This window comes from Eublepharis macularius, chromosome 5, assembly GCF_028583425.1.
Source record: "Eublepharis macularius isolate TG4126 chromosome 5, MPM_Emac_v1.0, whole genome shotgun sequence".
Classification (NCBI taxonomy): Eukaryota; Metazoa; Chordata; class Lepidosauria; order Squamata; family Eublepharidae; genus Eublepharis; species Eublepharis macularius.
The window spans coordinates 28,845,630-28,868,993 of record NC_072794.1 but is presented as its reverse complement, the minus strand read 5'-3'; the positions used below and the strand labels follow the sequence as shown (position 1 = coordinate 28,868,993).

General features: G+C 45.1%; 1 protein-coding gene across 1 annotated transcript in view; it reads left to right on the top strand.

Annotated features, from left to right (window-relative positions):
• The window catches only part of PAPPA2 (pappalysin 2), a 151,090-nt gene that overhangs the window by 7,540 nt on the left and 120,186 nt on the right, over window positions 1–23,364 (top strand). Inside the window, exon 2 of the mRNA XM_054980337.1 lies at window positions 15,062–16,124. Coding sequence (XP_054836312.1) covers window positions 15,062–16,124 — 1,063 coding nt within the window. The remainder of the gene's footprint in view (window positions 1–15,061; window positions 16,125–23,364) is intronic.

Below are 23,364 nucleotides of genomic sequence, written 5' to 3'. Positions count from 1 at the left end.
TGACTTTGCCTTGTGGGTCAAAAGTTTTGCATAAGATACACAAACTCTTCGGTGCCTGTTTTCTGTGGTTACCCCCTTCTCATTTCCCCTCACAAATAATCAGGGCTTTTTTTCAGCTGGAACGCGGTGGAACGGAGTTCCAGAACCTCTTGAAAATGGTCACATGGCTGGTGGCCCCGCCCCCTGATCTCCAGACAGAAGGAAGTTTAGATTGTGGCGCGGAGGACAATCTAAACTCCCCTCTCTGCCTGGAGATCAGGGGGCGGGGGCACCAGCCTTGTGATTGTTTTCTCCAAGGGCAACTCACTGAGTTCCACCACCTCTCTTCCCAGAAAAAAAGCACTGCAAATAATGATAGGAATATGCCAGAGGGGGGCACCATGCAAGGTGAAGCTGAAGAGAAGTCCTTCTTAGGGACTGTTGAGACAGACATATGGGGGAATGGCTGGCACAAAGGCCCCTTGGCAAGCTGCTGCATGGGAACCATTTACAGCAGCTTATTGAACTTGTTCACAAGTGGGCCTTCTGCTTTTTCTCAGCCTCAGGCAGATGACCAGCAAGTAAAGCTGTTTGGACGGGGAATCTCAGATCGCTATCTCAAAACTAAGGACTTTGCCAGGAAGCGTAAAGGATACTCACGGGTTGTGCATGTTGTACTTCAAAAGTTATTTTATAAATGAAAAGTGAAATAGAGGCTCAAAATTATTCATGCTCAAAACAATTCCTGCAAATCCGTGAATTCCGTGGAAATTTGCTGGGCTTTTTCATTTATGTTTAAAAAAATCTTTCTCCAAGGAAGGAAAGTGGCCCAGATGTCACCATCTGTCTACAAATAAAACCCTAACCCAGTGATACCCAGTGAACTGCCCATCGGTGCCATGGTATCTGTCTGATGTGCTTCCTGGCACCCACTTCCTTCTCCACCAAAGCAAAGATCTTGGCCTTCCATCCATCTCACTGGAGTAGGAAGCACTTCAGAAGAGCCTGGGGGCCTCATCTTGGTGTCTCTGGGGAGCACCCCTTTCAGAACAGCTGACTCTGTCATAGAAACCTGCTTGCTTGCCTTGCAACATCCAAACATGTTGTTATGGGCCACAGCTCTCTGTGGCAGTCATTTTATTTGGGGGTACCAGCTACCTTGTCCTCAAATCCCACAAGTCCAAAAAAGATGGAGATCCTTGGCCCAATCTTCCACCTCTTGACTGGGGATATAAAGGCTCAAGGATGTCCACTCCACCCTGTATCTGAAGAAGGGAGCTTTGACTCTTGAAAGCTTAGACTCTGAAAATCTTGTTGGTCTCTAAGATAACACCCGACTCAGATCCTGTTGGCCTCACTCAATAGTTCAAATGCAGTCAAAAGGAAAGCCATCATATGCCCAGTTAAATATCTGTTAGAGAGTGCACCATTAGGTTGGGCTTCCTGGAGGTTTTTAAGTAGAGGAGGCTAGATGGCTCTCTGACAGCAATGCTTATTTGGTGAACCGAGGCAGATTTTATTTATTTATTTACTTTATCATATTTGTATTCCGCCCTCCCCGCAAGCAGGCTCAGGGCGGATACATGACAGGGATCATGACAGGGAGGGAGGGAAGGAAGGGTCACCTCAGTGCTTAGTTCTCGTGGCCCCTTCCTACATGCCCAGGGTAATGCCGATCGCCACCTTGGGGTCAGGTAGCAATTTCCCCCAGGCCCGTTTGGCTAGGGATCCTGACGGTGCTTTGCCGTCTTCTGGGCATGGAGCAAGGATCGCTGGGGGAAGGGGAGGTAGTTGTGAATTTCCTGCATTGTGCAGGGGGTTGGACTAGAAGACCTTTGAGGTTTCTTCCAACCCTATGATTCTATGATTCCTGATATTTTCAGGTTTCTTAATCTGATCCACAAAGAATTTACCTCCTGTTTCTTTTTTTCATCTGCTCAAAACCTTATAACAGATTCTGCAGATTGGATGTCTTTTGGCTCTGTTTCTTGTAAGAAGCAGCAAACAAACAACAACAAAAAAGATGATACAGGGATGGCTGAACAGGACCGCAGTGTTTTGAATGGCGTTTCAGGGGAGACTGCTCTCATCTCTCTTTCCTGCTGGGTTAAAACCAGCCCTGCAAAATTAGTCTGCAAGAATCACTAGCCCGCAGATGTTGTGTGTGTTTGTGTTTTAATTAGCCCACCTGCCCACTGTCACCTATGTTAGTTTGGTGTAGTGGTTAAGAGTGCGGGACTCTAATCTGGAGAGCCGGGTTTGATTCCCCACTCCTCCACTGGAAGCCAGCTGGGTGACCTTGGGCTAGTCACAGCTCTCTGGAGCTCTCTCAGCCTCACCTACCTCACAGGGTGTTTTGTTGTGGGGATAATAGTAACATACTTTGTAAACTGCTCTGAGTGGGTGTTAAGTCATCCTGAAGGGCGGTATATAAATCAAATGTTGTTGTTGTTGTTGTTATTTATAAACCTTCACTTGAATGGGGAACAAGTTGAAATGATCAGCTCTCCTGTTTTACAAAAGCTTCTCTGGCAGGTCGCCTGGAGGAATTCTCACTCACCACAGATGAACAGACGAATCTGCATGGAATGAGAATGGGAACATTAGGAAGGTTGTTATCTCTGTTAGATGGACTCTAAGAAAGAAATGCTGTGGCTTTTCGAATGGCACAGGATACCAGAAACCCATTGCGTGGTAAACATCTCACTTCCCCAAAAGTGAGAGGCAAAAAATTGGCTCTCTATTCCACAAGGGCAGCCAGCTACATACATAACTGCAGCTCCCAGCAACCTCATATGTAGCTGGTGCTACATGCAACAGTATCCTAACCCCTGGAGGCAAGCTGATGCTAAGGCCTGATTCTCAGTTCGCATGGTTTTTTCGTGAATAGCAGTGCAAAACATATAAGGTTGTTGCCAAGAGTGCTGGTGTGCGATTCGCTGTGGATTGGTTTTAAGTTCTCGGAGGTAACAAATGGGAAAGGATCAGGCCCCATGCTTAATACCTCTTCTAGTTCTTACTACTCATATACTAATTCAGGGTGTTCCAAGCACCAAGCATATTAACCCTAGTAATGATCACAATAGCCCTGCAAGGTGGGTCAGTGTTGCCTCCTGAGCATGATATAAGTGTATAGGAGAGGCTGAGACAAGCTTCCCCAAGGCCACTTGCTGAGCTTCACAGCTGAGGTAAGATTTGCATCAAGGCCTCCAATATCAAAACACGCTACAAGATACATTTGAAAGCGGCTGGCAAATTTCAGCCAAAGGGGAGGCTGTAAACAGTCCAGTGATCAGGGCTGGGTATGTATGGAGCTGCAAATCCCTTTGCTCTTCTATTCTTCCGGCTTGCAAAACCAGAATAAAAAATATGTAAAATAAAAAATAGGTGATATGCCAATAGATTGTAGAACTTGCCTTTTCTTGAGTGCAGAAACAATATCAGCTGCATACATAATCGTCACTTTTTAAACCAAAGCGTACAGCTGGGCAGGTATCAGATGGAAAGTTGGAGTTACTGCTGAAAATATGCTTCCACGAGACAATATTTACCCAAGAAGCTCAAAAACAAAATGGGAGGCATGGATCCTTCCCTCCTGAAACTGCACCAGCAGGGAGCCATATATGTCCCTCCACTTCTCTGCCCTGTTCATGCATAAGAGTGTGTGTGTTTAACATCAAAATGGATCTCTAAGAGGAACTGGACCCTGCTGCCCTGTGATGCTTTGCCACAGGAACACTTCTCCCAGGTTGGCTCACTGCAGTATCTGGGAGGGCATGCAGGGAGTCTGGGAAGTGAGACGGGAAGATTTTCCCATGTCCCCCCTCCTTCTGCTACCTCAAATGATCCCCTAAATGCTGCTTTGGTGGGAAATGGGACCTCCTAGAAGCAGAGCTTTTTTTCAGCAGGAATGCGGTGGAACAGAGTTCTGGCACCACTTGAAAATGGTCACATGGCTGGTGGCCCCGCCCCCTGATCTCCAGACAGAGGGGAGTTTAGATTGCCCTCCGTGCTGGTGCGGAGGGCAATCTAAACTCCCCTCTGTCTGGAGATCAGGGGGCAGGGCCACTGGCCATGAGACCATTTTCACCGAGGGCAATTTAAACTTTAAAAAACTCCCCCCTTGTTCCAGCTGACCCAAAGTGACGTCATTGTGCGGTCCTGAGTTCCACCACCTCTTTTCCCAGAAAAAAGCCCTGCCTAGAAGCAATATGAAAGGTGAGTTGGAGGTCTGCAGTGGTAGGGGGAATAGGCAAAATAACCTCCCGCTTCTATTAATGGAAGTTTCCTGTGAGATCCACCCTTGCACGTCTGCTCTCTCTATATGTATGTGATATCTATGTGTGATATTTATTTGCTTAGATATTTATACCTACTTTTCTCCCCCATGGGGATGCAAGTTGGATTATAATATTAGTCTCTGTCCTCCATTTTATCTTCACAACAACAGCTTATGGAGATAGGTTAGCTTGAGAGGGTGGCTCAAGGTCACCCAGCGAGTTTTCACAGTAGAGTAGGGATTTGAACCTGGATTCTCCCAGATCTTAGTCCGGCACTCTAACCATTACACCATGGTGGATATGTTTACAAGTCAAAGATGCAACATTATAGGAACTCCTATCCATCATATTCTACATAAAAAGTAGACAAAATGCCTTAAAAGTATAGCCTCCAACATCTCCTGCCTCCATTAAAAATATATCCAGTTTGACTAAGTTCTGGAGAACTTGAAAACTTGCATGCTGTTTCATGTAATTTTCTTTGACCTTCATAAAAAGTTTTCTCTGCCCATTGTTTTTGGGCTATATGCCCAGGTAATCCAAATTTTGCAACAATGAAAAATCTGGATTCTACTACTTGTCCAGATTATGCAAATGAAGTAATTTAAATGAAGTCACTTTTTTCATAATATCTTTAATATTTTGCACAATTAATTCAGCTTTGGGTTGCCTGGCCACTGGAAATCTTATTCATTAGTTCTTCTGCTCCCCGAAATTTCATCTGACATGACTCCTTCTCTTGCTGCTTTTCTTTCTAATCACTGTGAAGGCAAGAGGTTCTTTCTGCAATCTCTCGCCATCCTAGCTTAGGGCCAAGCTACACATGATGAATGACACTTGAACAGCAAGTGTATTTCTCCCTGTTCACTTGCCCTCCACTCAATCCACTTGCCGTTCAAGTGTCATTCGTCATGTGTAGCTTGGCCCTTAGATGGGTAGTTAGAACCTTTTACACTTGCCTCTCGTATCCAATATAGAGTTCTTTCTCAATACAGGGCTTCTTTCTTATCTAAAGCAGGAAGCCTTATGTGAACTTCATGGAATAAGCATCCTGTTTCTGTAGTGCAAAGCAAGATTTAAGATATCAGCAAGTGCAACCACAAATGCAATGCCTATGGTTTAAAACAGGCTAATAATGGAGCACTACAGATGTGAGATCCCGACAAGAAAACACAATAAAATTATAGTTAACTAATTTATGTAACTGAATGTACAATCGAGAGAACAGCACCACTCATAGTAATGCAAAACACAGGGTCCCTTTTTATTTTATTTTTTAAAACTAGGATTGTTGTGGGGGGTGGGTGGGATTTTTTTTGGTGAGTTTGAAATTGCAAGCATAAATTACCAAGATCTGAGTCAGGAACCGGCTTTGGGATCTTATGGCCCTCTTTCTCATTCCTGCTTCCATCTGAAAAGCTAATTGCCAGCCACAGTGCTCTGAAAGCAGGTGGGAGGCTGGGGTGAGGTTAGGCACCATAGAGATGCTAATGGCAGTGTTGAAGAGCCAAGGAAAGAGGAAGGAGGAAAGGGGGTGAAGAAAATGAGGCTGCTGAGGCATGAGGCAGATTATGGGCCTGCTCTGATGCCTCTTCCTACTGCATTCCTTGGGGAGGGGATTAGATGCGACACCTTTTCTATGTGGGCCAAAGCTTTTAAGATTTAGAACCCGGCAACACACACACCAATGCATCTAATCCCTTCAGAGGCCATTTTGGTAACATCTCTCAGACAGATTTACAGAACCATTTAATGCTTTGGTTTTCTTTATGGCTATGCGCTGTCAAGAGCCACTTAAAATGGGAGGGAGGGAATACAATGGAGATTTCAGACTCCAGGAGCTGGAGCAATGCAAATGACATCCATATTTCTACCATTTGAACCTCCCCTCTCCCTGCTGCAGTTTGCCCCGGGACACATAAGGAGGAAGGCTTGCCTAAAGTGGTCCTATGGCAGCATTGGTGTTCACTACTTTTGCGCATTCAATTTTTCCATTTATGAGATGGGGCCGTGGCTCGGTGGAAGAGCATCTGCTTTGCATGTAGAAGGTCCTGTGTTCAATCTCTGCCATATCCAGTTAAAAGGAGCAGATAGTATAACATCATCTACTTAGTTTATATTCTGCCTTTTCCCAAGAGACTCAAAGTGATGGGAAAGATCTCTACCTGAGACCCTGGTGACCCTGTCTCAGTGACAGCAGCCTCGTGTAGGTTCCTAACCCCTGATGTGTGATCTACCTTACTTTGTTAAGGGAGGAATGTGAATCAGTGGTAAAGTATTGCTTTGCATGCAAAAAGTCCCAGCATCAATCTCCAGTTAAAAGGATCAGCTAGTAGATGATGAGAAACTATCTTTTTGCCCGGGACCCTGGAGAGCTGCTTCCTGCCAGAGCAGGCATTGAGATAAATAGAGTCACCTGGCAACTAGCATCCCTTTAAGTGTCTTTCTTCAGGCAGTTGGCAACTCTAGCTGGCATACAGAGCAGGGCATACAGCTGCCAGCTCAGGTCTTGTGTTTAAGTCTTCTTGGGGCATGACAGAAGTAAAGGCAAGTTATGGGGGCATAAAGGCTTGGTAATGTAAGCCTTCTTGTGTAATATTCAACCAGACTTGCCCAGCTGAAGGTAGATGAGGCAGCCTAGGGTGTCCTAACAAAGCCCGTCATCCGCAGAAAGGGATCCTGGGAGAAGAGGTAGATTTAGCAAGACTTTGCATCTGCTTTATGTACAAAAGGTCCCAGGTTTGATCCCCAGCTCCTCCAGTTAAAGAAGACTACAAATGACGTGAAAGATTTCTGCCTGAGACCTGGAAAACTGTTGCCAGGCAGAGTAGACAAGACTGACTTTAATAGCCCAAGAAAGCAACCCCGAGGAGGTCTACTCAGAATCAATTCCAGAGGGCTTACTCCCAGAAAAGTGTTCTCTGGTTGGATTGGTTTTTGTTTTTTTAAACTGATACATTTATTTTTAGAGGTAGGTTATTTTGGGCATGTTTTGTTGCACAATTGCTTATGGGCTCGATGGCACAATGGTGTAATAGTAGAACAATGCAATATTTTCTTTTTAAAGAGCCTTCAGAATTAACTAGATGTGTGCCAATTTTTTTTTTGGCACTGAGTCTTAGCTTTTAAGGAGTTAATTGTTTTTATATTACATAGTTGCACTTCTGTAGAGAGGCAATAAAGGCCACCTTTGTGCGCTCTTCCCCTCAGCATAGAGGGGTTCTGTAGTCTACTGATGCCCCTCCCCAGATGTTGTAAACTAAGAACAGGTTAAGTTAGGCACTTAAAGGAAGCAAATCTAAAATAGTAACTTTAAGAGTCTTCCAGAGCTTGTCAGTGAATTGCCAAATGCAGCCCCCTGGGGGGAGAGTTTCAAAAGAGAGGTTGCCCCTTCTAAGAAAGCCTCAAAATGTCACTTCCTTTATCTGCTCCTCTACGAATGCGGGCGCCACTGGCACATGAGGGACTATGTGGGAGGAAGCCTTCGTTTAGATATCCCGGTCCCAGATCACTTAGGGGTTTAGAGGTTAAAACCGGACCTTGGATGGTGCCCAGAAACATACAAGCAGCTGATGCAAGACATTTCAGAACTGCTGTGTTCTCTACAAATAGTCCCCGTCAAGCGCATTTTGCACCAGCTGCTGGTTGTGAATGTTTTTCAAAGGCACATAGAGTACATTATAAAGGTCTGACTTGGAAGTTGCCTTCTCTAACAACAGCACTTGCGATACTAACTGGAGTCTGACATTGCAAATGCATCTAGGCTTAACAGCAGTAAGGGTATGTGTGATTTGGATCAAGGCCTTCGTTCTGGGGGAAAGGCTCCCCCTATGGGGACGCACACTCAGGCACAATGTGAGTACTTGTAAGGGCTTGGATCCTCTGGAGACTTCCCACAAACTGACTTTTGCCTGCAGCATGTGACTTTCTCACTTCTCTCCAGTTGCAACTCAAGATGCCCCCTCAAATGGTGTTCTTCCAGGTGTTTTGGGCCACAGCAGGAAGGAGGAGATGAGAAGGTGACCCTCTGCAGGCAAAAGCCGTTCTCTCTGGAAAGGCTCTGTGGGATACAAGCTGTGGGTTCCCCCATGGCACAAAGAGCAGCCACAGAGTGGGAGGAGCTTTTGCACCCATGAAAAGTGTGTGTGAAAGTGCCATTAAGTCACAACTGCTGGGGCTTTCAAGGCAAGTGAGAAGCAGAGACGGTTTGTCATTGCCTTCCTTTGCAGAATCTTCCTTGGTGGTCTCCCATACAAGTACTGACCCTGCTTAGCTTCCAAGATCTGATGAGATTGGGCTATACCATGCTGCCTTCCCTCCCACCCATGAAATAGTACAGTGAAAGAGGGTTCCGTTCCTCCTCACACTTCAACCCAATCTGAATCTCTCTCCCTAAATGCACACGTGGCTGTTTAAAGAAAAGGAGGAGACATCTTTGTGGAGTGCCTGCTGCCATAACAGGTTTTGCCCTTAATGTGGAGGGCCAAGTTGCCACTTTTCCTTCCCTCTGCCCCCAAATAATGAGCTGGAAAGACTTATGGAGTCTGAGGTTGACGCTCTCCACACACCTCTTTTGCCACCAGGGAAACAAAGTCATTCTCTTTAGGTAGGCTGAGTTTTCCTTGGGGGTCTCCAGTGGCTGACACTATCTTCTATGGCTTAGGTCTTTTTTCTTTATAGGCTAGGGTGCCCAAACTTCCTTTGCATCAGGCCTCCGAGTTCCCCCTGCCTGCTACTCCTCTTTGTGACTCTGCCCACTGGCTCATCGAACTTTTGGGATTCCTTGCTATTTCAAAGTAGTGCTGGATCTGATCCCAGCTTCAAACACATTCCTGGACATATTTTCACTTGCTGGCCTGGCTTCTAAAATGGGCTCCCGGGCAACGTTCATGGCTCCTCAAGAGCAACAGCCATTGCTCCTCAAAGTGCATGGAGAATTCTATTGATCTATTGCAATTTTTGCCTTTTCTTGAAGGAACTCAAGGTGCTGTACATGGTTCTTATGCTTTTTATCTTCACAACGACCCTGTGAGGGACGTGAGGCAGAGAAAGTGTATGAGTGACTGGTTCAGAGTCACCCAGCAGAGCAGGGATTTGAACCTCTTGTTCTAGTTTGACATTCTAGCTAACCACTATAACATGCCGGGTCTCTCTGGAGAGTTGCAGGAATCTTATGAGAAGGGATGATGCCATTAGAACCGGGCCCAGCAACCTTTTATAATTAAAGAGCCAAATCGTGTCAGCATTCAGGGATTAACAAAGAGCCACTGTAATAAAGCTCAATTTGTATAACTGAAAATATACCATTTAACAAACTGATAACTGATGTGTTTAATAATAATACGTGGCATTTCTGCAGCCCAAACACTGGCTGTTGTGAGCTCTTTAGTATCAATGTGCTTCATCATTTTTCCCCTCCTGGGGGCAGGATTGGGGTGCAAAATTCAAAGGGGAGGGCATTATTCCAAATTACACCCCTCCCTCTCAGTAAGCAGCCTGAAAAAAGTATATGTTATGTAGAACAGATATGGAATAAGGCTGTTTTGGGAGATACAGAGATGGGACTGAGACCAGGAGTGTCCAGTCCGAGTCGTCTGCTGTGATGCTCCTCTGGGGGGTTTCTGCTGCTCAGTCAGCACCAAGCTCTCTGGATAGCTCCCTGAGTAGACGACAAGGCTGGCTGGGAGCTGGACAGGGCAGATTCTTGTGTGACATATAAGACTAGGAGCAATTTGAGAGCGCCTGGTTGCTGCTCTCAAACAGGCCTAGTCCAGCAAGAACTCCTGCACAAGCCCAGTTGAAATAGGTTCCATTACAGTAGGAATTTTCAAGTTATGGACTGGAAGGAAATTAAAGATTCCCTAGAAGTCAAAGTTCACACTCAAAGATAAAGCTTCCCATTGTGCCTCTGTATGATCTGATGAGCTGGCCTTATACGTTCCAGTGTGAAGGGATGGTCAGAATGCAGACTCAGTCAGAAGAACAAGGGCTGTTCTGACAGCCAGACTCTTCATATGATGAAAAGGAGGAGCTGTGGATTATCCTGGGGGGAGAGCAGGACACTTGGGATGCCTGGTACCACCAGACCTAGGGCCCCGGGACTCCGAGACCTCAGTTGAGAGACCTGCGTCCTGAAGCCTCAGCTCACAAAGATGCAGTCTGCTTGCCAGACCTGGGGGCACCTCACTTTCATGAGGCTAGACCCAGACCATCAGCTCCCCAGGTTCACTCCCACCCAATGGGCATGGAGGAAACAGCAGGCCTGTGAAGAGGTAGTACAGCAGTGCAGAAGTACCAGGTTTGCAGGCTGTGCTCTTGCCACTGAGCCAGAGTTCTGCCATTATGAAGTTCCTGGCAGGATTTGGTCTTAATCAGATCCTAGCTGGAGCAGGCAGGGCTTCTTTCCCTTTCAGGGTATTTAAGCCTTAGGCAATGTAGCGGGCCTTGCTGGTTCAACCAGTTTGCAGAGGCTTGCATGTCCCTGCAAAGCCTGCAGACTTCAATCTCACATGCCCCAAAGCAGGACCTACATCATCATATGGCCCTAAAAGATCCCAGCCTCCAGCTGTTGTGGGGATCCCTACTCCAGCTGGGTTCCTAGCCAGCTCCAAGACTCAGCTGCTGAGGCAAAACAGGAGCTCCCGAGAGTTGGTTGATTACGTTTATTCTTTCATTCTCCATAGCCAAATTGAGACTGGCAACTTTTTGTATGCAACATTGTTTGTGAATTGGGGGTGGGGTGGGGGAAGAGTAAATCTGGGACTATTCCATTTAGAAAAAGGATGACCAAGACAGGAGATGGTAGAAATTTATAAAATTATGTATGAAGTGGAGAAAATGGCTAGAGAGAGCCCCCTCTCCAAATAATACTAGAAATCAGGGCCACCCAATAAAGATGATGGGCGATAGACACAGGATAGGCAACAGGGAATAATACTTGACTCATAGAAGTATTGTGTAAAATTGTGGAGTTCATTGCCACTAGGCATAGTGTAGTAAATGGGCATGGATGGCTTTAAAAGGGTGTTAGATAGAATCATGAAGGAAAGATCCATCAGTGGTGGAACCTCCATATTAAGAGATAGTGCAGTTCCGAATACCGGTGCTAGGAAGGAAGATTGGGGGATGGCCCTGGCCTCTAGGCCCTGTTTGTTGGCCCTCCACAGCAATTGAGTGGCTGCTGTGCGGAGCAGAATGTTGGACTGGATGGACCACTGATCTAATCCAGCAAGGCTGTTCTTTTGACCTTAAAAGTACCTTAGCAGCACCAGAAATTTCTGTAAAAACCAGGTAACATCACTGGGGTAGCATTCAGTGATCTATCAGCAGAAGTGCTGGTTATTTAAGTTGCAGAGTAATTAATTTGCCCACAGTGGAATAAAGTAGACACACTCCTGTGTTTAGCTCTAAAAAAATTACTACATATTAGGGTAAAGAGTACGTTTTGAAGAACACAAAGAATAGCTGACTCCTACATCTTGATGGTCAGACTAGAACAGAACAGGGTAACTGCAGGCAGAACAAAGAGCAATAATCCCATAGTATAAATTGGAAGTTAATGCCCCCCTCCATAAATTAGGTACCCAATAGAGAATCCTAGATCTCTTCATTAAGCATAAAGACTCCCCTTTTACTTGTGGGAACTTTAACTTGATGCCTAAGTGGTCCTACGTAAACTAGCTATCTGGTTAAACAGAACACCAATTTTGTAGCGGGCTGTTGCCCGTGTCTAAAACTAAGCTTCAACTAGCCAGGAGAAAGATGGATCTCTCTCTGGGGAAGCCGAAAGCAGTTAGTATTCAGACCTGTCAAACAGATAAGTTCTTTGAACCAGCTGTTTATCAGTACATTTATTTATATAGGGTTCAATATTGCTTTGCAACTCCCCATCAAACACACAGACACCAATCTAGAGTTTATTTCACTTTATTGAAAATACACCCTAGTTTTTTTTAATGAAGCAAGTAATCAAAATATAAATGGCTATTAATATGAATCCTATAACAACAGAACAGAAGTTGGGCGATCACCATTGGTTGAATCTCTGATAGAGGAACATCAATCTCGGTAGAGTCCACTATTTTAATTAATTGTCAAAGGATGAAAGCTCACCTGTTGAATTACCTTACACATAGAAAAAACACACTGAAAGTTCATGCAAAGTTTAAAAGTTCATCTAGAGAATACAGAAGCTAGGCCTAGTATTGTTCAGTATTGATTATTGGCATATGATTTTAATCTATATTGCCATAACAATTTAACTCTCATGACTGAACATAAGACACTTGCTAAAATCCCAACAAGAAGGCATTGAGGGTCACAGATCTTTCCTATGTTCCCCTCCTCAAGCAGTTCATTCCAACCCTGATGTGTTACCCTAATGGGGGAGGGTCAAAAGGTGTGAATGGGGCTTGATGACCCAGCAGTCGCTGGATGGGGAGAGCCATCAGGTCCCTGAATAGCCCTGTGTGTATCTGAAGTGTATCTGAGGTGTATCTGAAGAAGTGAGCTGTGACTCATGAAAGCTCATACCCTATCACAAATTTTGTTAGTCTTATAGGTGCTACTGGACCCTTTCTCTTTTCTACTGAATAGGTGGGTGAGGAAGGTACAGAAGGGCGTTGGTGAGATAAACTCAGGAAATTTTTGGAAGACCTCATTGTTGCCCTTAAGTGCTTCTCCAGGGGAGGGAGGGGCAGCTAGTCAATCTGACACATTCGGTAATTTTCCAACTCCAGCCGGGGTTGGCATCTCTTCTGCCTTGCCAGGCAGTGTTTTGTGCTTAAGGTCCATGAGGAAAAGGGGTTTATGATATTCCATATTCATAAACTGCCCTTTCAGCGTGTGGAAGTGATCTGGCTGCTAACAGTTGGAAGAGAGATAGGGCTGCTGATGTGAGGGGGGCATGGGAAAGACACATGATCCCTGCATCCACAGATTGCTGAATCCCATGTTTTTGAAGGGGAAACACGGGTGGGGGTACTATTCATGATTTGAATAGTGCTTATGCAAGGTACACTCTGCAATCCACCTCCTTTTCTAAATGGTGTTGCTGTTGCTAAACTGGAAATCTATAGCAGAAAAAGATCAACTATATGTGAGTGGGGGCCAGGTATGGGGCGGGGAGAAGAACAATTACCTTGACCATGGGGTCTTGTGTGGCTGACAGAAGCTGCAAGTCCATGATGTCATACATAGTCTTTGTATTTCAGCAATAAAGGAGAATTTTTTCTTTCATGGTCCGTGAGATTGTAGTGATGAGATGGCATTGATGTGAACAGGGCTTTTTTTTCAGCAGGAATGTAGTGGAATGGAGTTCCGGCACCTCTTGAAAATGGTCACACGGCCAGTGGCCCTGCCCCCTGATCTCCAGGCAGAGGGAAGTTTAGATTGCCCTCTGCACCACTGCGGTGCAGAGGGCAATCTAAACTCCCCTCTGTCTGGAGATCAAGGGGGGGCACTGGTCATGTGACCATTTTCACTAAGGGTAATTTAAACTTTAACCCCCCCCTTGTTCCAGCTAACCCAAAGTGATGTCATTGTGCGGTCCTGAGTTTCACCACTGAGTTCCACCACCTCTTTTCCCAGAAAAAAAGCCCTTGATGTGAATGTGTAGGAAGGTGGATCAGGGAGTGGATTGGTTGTATTATATACAACTTTGTTAGGGCCTAGAGAAGTCTTGCTTGGACTGTGTGTGAATGTAAAAGACTGATGGATTGGTTACAGTATCAGTCTAGGATCTGGGAAACCTTGGTTCAAATCCCTGCTTGGTCATTGAAGCTTTCAAGGGTGACCTTGGGCCAGTCACTCTTAGCCTAACCTACCTGTCAAGGTTGTTGTGAGGACAAAATGGAGGAAGTAGGAACAATGCTGTAAGGTGCTTTGGGTCACCATTGGGGAGAAAAGCAGTGCTTAAATGTTTAAATACATGAAAAATAACATCGCAAAGGGAAGAACTACACAGTATTGAAAGATTTTTGTATTGAAGTTCTCACCTGCCTGGGGGAGCTCACCTTTTCGCACCTCATAATTTGTCGCCTCAGGTGCACATTCGGTCAGGCTGGCTCTTCTTTTTTTTACTCACTTCTGGAAGCAATTTCTGAGGGCCCTAGACCCCGGTAGGAAAAAGTTGTGTTTGAATTGACAGTGGTGAAGGCTCTGTCTTCATTTGCAGTTAGGAACAAAGGCTTCCTTTTCCAATAAGATCTTGAAACCTCTCTGGGTAGATTCATTGCAGGATGCTGAATGGAATGGTATCTCTTGTTACCACCTGCAAGGATCCATGAATGACATTGTATCTGTAGGCAGCTTTCGCACAGCCCTTATTATGAAAATTGTCTGATAGCATTTTTGCAGTTACAGATTGCAGCCCAATTAGAAATGACACTTGATAGAACACTGACAAATGGAATGTGTGAACTGGTCCTCGGTGATGTACGCCAAGAACCTCAAACCAATGTATAATATGTAGGAGGAAAAGCTTGAAAGGACAAACTGATGCCTTTCTCCTTGTTCTTACCATACCAAGAAAGCCCCCTCCCTCCCAGGAGTTGTAGATTGTAGAAGAGGAATGGGACCTCTAATGAAGGCTTTCCAGCTTTCTCAACAAACTACAGTTCCCAGGATCCTTTGATGGACTCCATGGCAGTCAACCTGTGTTCCATTTGATTTAAATATACATTGTAGCTATTGTTTTCATTGCTCCTACTTTGGGACTGGGAGAGGGCTCCCCCCCCCCCATCTTACCAGTTTCCCCTGCCCCTGTTTCACTGTTATTAAAGTCTTCTTTCTTCTTTGTGCAGGTGTGTTTGACAATTGCTCCCATCTTGCCAGTGACAAGGGTTGGTCTCTGGGCATCCATTCACAGGAAAAGCTTGGGAGGAAAGATGCCCGCTTCTTCTTCTCACTCCGAACAGACCGTGTAAAGAGATCCTCTTTCATATTGGCTCACCGCCGCTACCAGCTCAATACCTGGACCCACCTTGCTGCCACCTACAATGGGCACCAGATGCTGCTGTACCTCAACGGGAAGCGGGTTGCTCGGAGTTCCCAGCAGTCTGGTGCTCTGCACAGCCCCTTCATGGCCTCTTGTCGCACTTTAATGCTGGGTGGTGACAACTCAGTGGATGGGCACAATTTTCGCGGGCACTTGGCACTGCTAGTAGTCTGGAGCATTGCTCTACCCCAAGAGAAGCTTCAGCGAGCCTTCTTGAGAAAGATTGATGATAGGGAATCAGCCATGTTGCTCGGTGCAAGGTTCAGCCGCTTGGAGCAGCAGTGGATGACATTTAAGGATGCGGTCTACCCGCTGGTGGAATCCTTTCATGCCCCAGAACCTCAAGTTCTGTCCCTGCTTATGCCCCCTGCTTGCGGGCAGACTGCATGTGATAATGTGGAGTTGATCTCCCACTACAACAGCCACTGGCCACTGAGGAATGAAAAAGTGGTGCGTTATCGTGTGGTCAACATCTATGATGACAATGGATTGCATCCTACTGTTACTCGGGAGCAGATTGCTCATCAGCACCGGGCACTGAGTGAGGCCTTTGGTCCTTACAACATCACTTGGCAGCTGAACATTCATGAGGTGTACAATTCCTCACTCCGCTACCGAGCAGTCCTAGTAAACTGTGAGCCTGGCAAGATTGGCAATGAGTACTGTGACCCGGAGTGCGAGCATGTGCTGACCGGCTACGATGGGGGGGATTGCCGTCGGCTGGCACGCTGCTATGCCTGGGAGCGCAGAGATGGTGTTTGCAATATGGAGTGCAACAATATGCTGAATGACTTTGATGATGGAGACTGCTGCAACCCCCGGGTGACCAATGTAAGGAAGACTTGCTTCGACCCGGATTCTCCGCACAGGTAAGCAAGAGGGTCTTGGGGCCAGTGCAGGGCATTGTGTCACTCCAAGTAAGCTACATCCATCCCTTACAGGGCCTGCACTGCTAATAGCTGAGTCCAATGCAGAGTTCTGCGGCATTGACGTACCTCTGACTAGAGGCTGCCGCGGCACAACCGAAGACCTTCTTGGTTTGTTTGTGGGCTTCCTAGAAGCATCTGGCAGGTCTCCGATGTGATTGGAAACCTGGACTAGATGGACCTTTTGGTCTGATCCAGCAAGGCTCCTTGAATATGTTCTTACATTCAGTGGATAATATGTCATTATGATGCATGTGGGTGTGAGTGAGTTTGTGTATTGCAAAGAAGGATCCTGCTGAGAAGTGTCATGCAGATTTCTCATGCATTGTCCACTGCCACAGGATTCCTGTCTGTGGCAGCTGAGCCATCAAATATTGAGGGTGAGAGGCAAGTTTAGTTACCCTTGAAAATGTGTCCCCCTTGAGCAGTGCTTGATTTTTCTCTACAGAAAATGAATGACAGCCTTTCACTTCAGAGGGGTAATGCAAATGGGTGTACTTGGAAGAACTTGTAGCAACAGTCTAAACCTGGGGATCTCAGGGATTAAAGGCTCAAATCTGGTCCTGTTCACAAAGCCCCTTTTTAGCTTCTGTTTCCTGATAAGAACAGGGTGATAGGTAGAGCCTCCATCTGTCTGTATATGTAGAAGAGAGAGCTTTTGTTATAGTACTTCTTAAGCTCATAACTTCATCTTTTAGGAAAGTCCTTCTCCTCATGCTGTAGATTGGGAATCGAGTTAATTAAGGCAGCAGTGAGCTTCCTGCCAGAAATGGATGCAAAGATCTCCCAGATCTAAGTCTCTGGCAGTTGAATTAAATGCCATTTCTTATTTGCAGACTTCATATGCTGCCATTCTGTGGTCCCTGGTGCCAAAGGCTATCTTGCTAGATTCACCTGTCAGAAAGGTTCATATCTCTTTAAAGAGGACCACCTCACACACTGAGAATGGTGGAAATTGGCCACATTGTCAGAGAGAATCTGTTGTAGTAAAAAAAATTCTTTGCACATAGCAGCCTTCGCATCTCTTAGAAACAGTGCCCTTGAAGGTCAAATGCATAGGAAATGTTAGTAGAAGAAATGTCAACAAGAAGTGTTGATTTTAGTGAGATAGCAGCTGTGGTCAGGGCTTTTTTTCTGGGAAAAGAGGTGGTGGAACTCTTTATTATCACGTGTGTGTGTGTGTGTGAAGTGCACACTCCCAGAAATGCACGATGACATCAGTCCCGGAGGTGACACCGCTTCCCAGAACCCAACACAATGTAGTACGACGAGATAAATGTTAGTAAGCTTGGGAAATTACACTATTATGAGAAAGGTTTTTTCCCCCTTTCTGTATCCTCTACAAAAAGTGAAATCTTCCATTCCCTTTCCCAAACATTTCATTTCTTTGGAATCATATTTTAAAATATACAAGAAGGAGGGGGCCTCTAAAAATCCAAAACCCATCTCACAAACCTAAATTCTAACAGATTCCCTGTGCCAGCATAGAAAAAAAAATCCAAAATTCTTTCTCAAAATTCCACAGAGTCTGAAATTCCTAATCTAATGAATATTGAATTTTCAAATTTTCAGGGAGGGTTTTGCTTTACTGGAGTAATTCAAAATTAGATACTCAACTTTAGCTGCATCAGAGTTGTACTTAGTTTAAAATGGCTTTTTTTTGTTGCCTGCCAACTCTACCTTACCAATGGCTAAGCCGTTGTAACATTGTGAAATGCTCATAAATATTCCAATGTCCCAGACAAACAATATTCATAAAAACTTCCTTAACAACCATATGTCATCACTGCAATTTCAGTGACGTTAATCAGCTGAGGGTGGGGAGAACCATTTGCATTACAGCTATTAAGACATAAGAACACCTATATGCTGATGAATATATTGATGAAAGCCTTCTGTGACTTGGACATAGCTATTCATTCCTAGCATAAAACTGGAATAACTATAACTGATATTTTAACTAATACAAATAACCATAACTGATTTATTTAACTAGCACAGAGCCAATCTGCGTTAAAAAGCTGTGGGAACCATAACAATGTCAACTTCAGTCAACAAAAGAATGAAAGCAACACACACACACACATACATGCACGCACGCACAGCCCCCACACCATGAAAAGAAAGCAGAATGAACTCAAAGCAGCACACATACACACACAGCCCCACCTACTCCCCCAATGAAAATAAAACAGAATGAACTCAAAGCAGCACACATGTACACAGAAATCCCTGAATGAAATGAAAGCAGAATGAACTCAAAGCAGCTAAACCTCCTCTGGAGAGCTGGTCCCAGCAGCTCTGCTTGCACTCTCTCTCTCACTCACTCACGAATGGAAAAAAAGCAGAATGAACTTAAAGTAGCTTACCCTCCTCTGCAGAGCTTGTGCTGAGCCCCCGCTCTCTCTCTCTCTCTCTCTCTCTCTCTCTCTCACTCACAGTGGAATGGAAAAAAAGCAGAATTAACTCAAAGCAGCTAAGCTTCCTCTGCAGAGCCTGCGCCAGGCCTGAGCAGTGTCTGCTTGTGCGCTCTCTTTCTCTTTCAAGAAAGCAGAGTGAACTCAAAGCAGCTTAACCTCCTCTGCAGAGCTCGTGGAGCGAAGGAGGAAGGAATCACGTGGGCAGATTCTAGAGCTGTTGGAATGGCATTCCAGAGTGTTCCCCCTCAAAAAAAGCCCTGGCTGTGGTCAAATAATGTGTGTAGAATATAAGGAGGGGAGGGGGAAGCACACTTTGTGTAATGGTGTGTAGCCTCACATGCTGGTCACCATTGATCAAATGCTGCATGCTTCAGCTTGCATTTCTCTTTGCATCTAGAGATGGATTGGAGGCTCCCGTATGAGGCAATGCATGTTTATATTTATTTTATTTTAATATATTTATTAACTTTCTTTTCAATTCAGCAGGTTTTCAAACTGGGTTACAGACTTTTTGAACAAAATATATTTCCAAGTAAGATTAGTCCTTACGTTTTGCCATGGGTATGGGGAGTGTGCACTACACTCAGTCCTCCCTATATGTGTGATCACCATTTTGTTTGAAAGGAGCAGTGTGTATATTTTCAGCATTGGTATATTTATCCCAGAATGCTGGGTCATGGTTCACATTTACTGAAGTGGAAAATACACACATTACCCCTTTCAGACAAAATGGTGGTTGCACGTACCGGGAGGAGGATAGCATGTTGTATGTTCTCCACCGTACCCATGGTAAAACAACAACTGAAAAGGGATACTAGCAGCACCCATTCTAATCAGTTCATATACTCAGTTCCTCCATCTGGAAGAGCTCCATCTCTGCAGCAGGCATGGGAAGCAACTTATGAACTAGAACATACTTGTGCCTGGTCTTTGGAGAACCCTGTTTGTGGGTATTTTCTCCCTCCCTCCCTTTCAAAAATTGCATTGGGTGCCCATGTGGCTGTCCTGGTTTCTTTACTTCCCTCTATGGCTACAGTAACCATTTTATTTGTGTGGGTTTTTAAAAATGCATTAACTGGAATGGTGTATGTGTATATATTTAAAAAGTTTTTGCTTGGGTGGCAGGAAGAAAGCAAGGAGTTGGCTTGATGGATGTCTTTTAATTAGAGAATTCTGGAAAGTTGTGGTACCATGTGTACCAACCAATCTCACGTCCAGGAATGAGGGAGCGAGGCTCCATCTTCAGTCCTGGGGAAAAGAGGAAGAATGCATTCAAAATCTACATTGGCTGGCATGCTTATTGGCATTACAAGTACCTTGTTGAGGAAAATTAGAGAAACAAACTTTTAAGTATCAGATAGCCTTGCTACATTGGAACTCAGAAGAGCTTTCTAAGTGTGATGTGAACAGTATGAATACACAGTCTCTGTCCCTAAAATCTGTACCTTGGAATGTGTCCAATCTATATTAAAGCAGCTTCCACCACATCTATGGTGTTACGGCAGTCTTCCCCTGAAACCTAAGTCATATTCAAGGGCTGTGAGAATTTGGACGCTTATTGTGAAACCTCTGCTGCTGTCTCTTGCATTTACCATCCTCTTTTTATAAATGATGTCTTGGATCCTAAGCAGTGTGCGCTGAGTTGTGCTTGAGGATGGCAGCTTACTTGCCTTGCCCCTCCCACTGCTGCCTTCTCTTACATTGGATGTGGGTCAGTGGACACCCCCCCCCCCCAGAACAGTGTGGGGTTCACTTTTTTAACAGGCTGAGGCAATTGGCAAAAATCATTTACTCCACAAATGCCATAAGAACTGTTGTTATGCTGATGGAAAGAATCCAAGTATGTGTGTGGTGGCTTCCCCCACCACCGCTGTGTGCCGGTGTGTGCTTCTGGTACAATAGACTCTAGGGCACCATAACATAGAACACAATCCATTTCAGTCTTGAACGTGTTATAGGACCCTTGGGCCTTATCTGCATATTAGCTTTTCTGCCACTTGTGACTCCCCCTCCAAAACATTAGGAATTGTAGCTTGCAGAGAGATACTGAGATTCCAGTGTGTCTTGGGAAGAGGAAATGACTGTTCAATCAGAGCCAAAACACACGTTAAGAAATACCTAGGTTCAGCACGTGTTCTCTTACCTCAAGGTTTGCCGGGATCTGTAGGCGTCCTGGAAGCTTAAAGTTTAGCATTTACAGAGCAGCAGAGAGGGGAAGGGAAACACAGGCGCCTGTATTTCCCTCTCTGCTGCTCTGTAAATGCTAAACTTTAAGCTTCCAGGACGCCTACAGATCCCGGCAAACCTTGAGGTAAGAGAACACGTCCTGAACCTAGGTATTTCTTAACGTGTGTTTTGGCTCTCAGTTTTTAAATTTGTAGCATGGCTATTTCCCCTTATGTTTCACAGTCCGTCTCACGTTGGGTGATTAGGTGGTCTCGTGAGCCAGTGAATGTGGGCACCTTTTAAAAATTGCTCACTTCAGCATCTACGTGTGGCCACACAACCTTCTTAGTTTAGTTTAGTTTATTTGGTGTTTAACCCGCCCTCCCCACAAGTGGGCTCAGGACGGGGTACAACAGTCATAAAATACAATTGCATAGCAGATTCTACAATAAAATTCAGCAATTAAAATTATATATATACAAAAACCTGATATAGTTGGCTACACATTCCTGCCCCCAGCATACAAAGAGGAGGTCGACAGACACATGAGCTGTACTCGAATACCGGAGACCGGTGGGAGGCTCAATGATGGTCCTGACGCTGGGCTCAACTATAAGCCTGGTGGAACATCTCTGTCTTGCAGGCCCGCCGAAATGATACAAGATCCTGGCGGGCCCGAGTGTCCTCAGACAGAGAGTTCCACCAGGTTGGGGCCAGGACCGAAAAGGCCCTGGCCCTGGTCGAGGCCAAACAAGCCTCCCTAGGGCTAGGGATCACCAGTAAATTCTTACCTGCTGAACGAAGTGCTCTCTGGGGCACATACGGGGAGAGACGGTCCCTCAGGTATGCTGGTCCCAATCAGTTTAGGGCTTTAAACCGTTTAGGTTCTACCTTTCAATGCAGATTGTGAGAGTAGGCGCCTCTCTTAGAGATATTGTTGCCATTTTTCCCTAGCCCCCAACAACCAAAAAATGCTAATCCAAAAATAAAGATGAGTATTAGCAGTTGGAGTTTGTGGGATTTCTTTAGGTCCAGTAGAAAGCTTTGCTGGAAGGATTTAGCTAGAATTTTGGTTGGCAAGTTCCTTTGAAACTGTTAGCGTTGTTTAAACGAATACATTGTTTTTAGTTTGCTTTGGCTCAGCCTAGGCCATTATTTTAGGAAATAGGAATTGTTCCTGTTCAGAGAGAGGCAGGCAGACCGGAGGCCATGGAACCCGGAGGCTCCACAACCCTTCAGTCCAAACAAGCATAAAAGAGGCCATGGGAGAGAGGATTCCAAGCGCCAGGGATGCTCCACTGCCAAGGGCAACATTGTGGGAGGAGAAGTAGTTCTTGGATTCTTAATTCTTAAAAATGGTATAGTGTTTAAAAACATGGTCTTTACATTACAAACCTTTCCCAGTAAATTATCCCAAGGGTCGTTCTGTATATACAAGAGGAAAAGGTAAACTTCTAGGATGCCAGCCTGTGTATGCTGCGCTCCAGTCCTGAAATGCCAAGGTCCTTGGCTCTAAATATGTATTGGGATTTATATATTTAGAATCTAATATAATATATGAAAGTGTATGAAAGAAAGAGCTGTTATTGCCAGAGATAGCAGTACAGGCAAGTTCCTTTAATAAACAGAGCTCAGAAACAAATATACTCAGCTCTTGTGCTGAATTAATCATGCTAAAGACCTTATTGAAGGATGTAGGAATTTTTTGCTCTGGCTGTCAGGAACCACCAGGGCTCAAACCAGGCATTTCCGGATCTGTGCTCTAATCCCTTGTGGTAAGCCACTCAGGACTGTAGCGCTGGAGGTTCCCAGGGCTACAGCGCCCTCCCAGGCTCCAGGGTAAAGTCACCTTTTCAGGCAGGCTTTTGGTTTCCCCGACCCGATGGGATTCTGTAACCTCCTCAGTCGGCCAGGGCTGCCTTTTGGGCCACAGAGCTTGCTTGCTGAATTCCAGTACTGGGAATTTAGGCTTTCTGTCCTGCTGGCTGTCGGTTACCTGCGGTCAATCATCTTCCTAACACTCATCAATTTTGGACATGTTTTATGAGGCTGTATCTTAACGATTGCTTTATGCCTTTCAGTAGACCTTATGATTCAGATCTCTGCTGGCCTCGTTCTTTTAGGCTTAGTACCAGACAAAGAGCCAAAAAAGAAAGAAAGCAAACCTTGGACAGTGTTAGTCCACATATACACAAATATTGATTCTGCAGATCTGTACAATTGGCTGTTGATGCTTACTCCATTTAACTACTGCCAGAAATGGCACAGTGCAGAATACTAATGGTGGAATCTCCCCTCACCGTTAGTGTCCTCAATTCATAGATCTGCATGGTAACTACCAGTGCAGTCCTAAGCAGAGTTATACTTTTAAGTACATTGAAGTCAGTGGGCTTAGAAGGGTTTAACTCTGCTCAGGATTGCAGTGTACTTCATGTATAGTATTGAACCTGAATATGTGGAAGAAACTTACATCTGAGATTTTGGAGAGCTGCTGCAAGCCAGAGCAGATGATACTGACCTTGATAGATTAATGCTGTAATATAATGCTGTAATGTGCTGTTGGATGCATACCAGATGTACATTTGAGTTAGGATGCC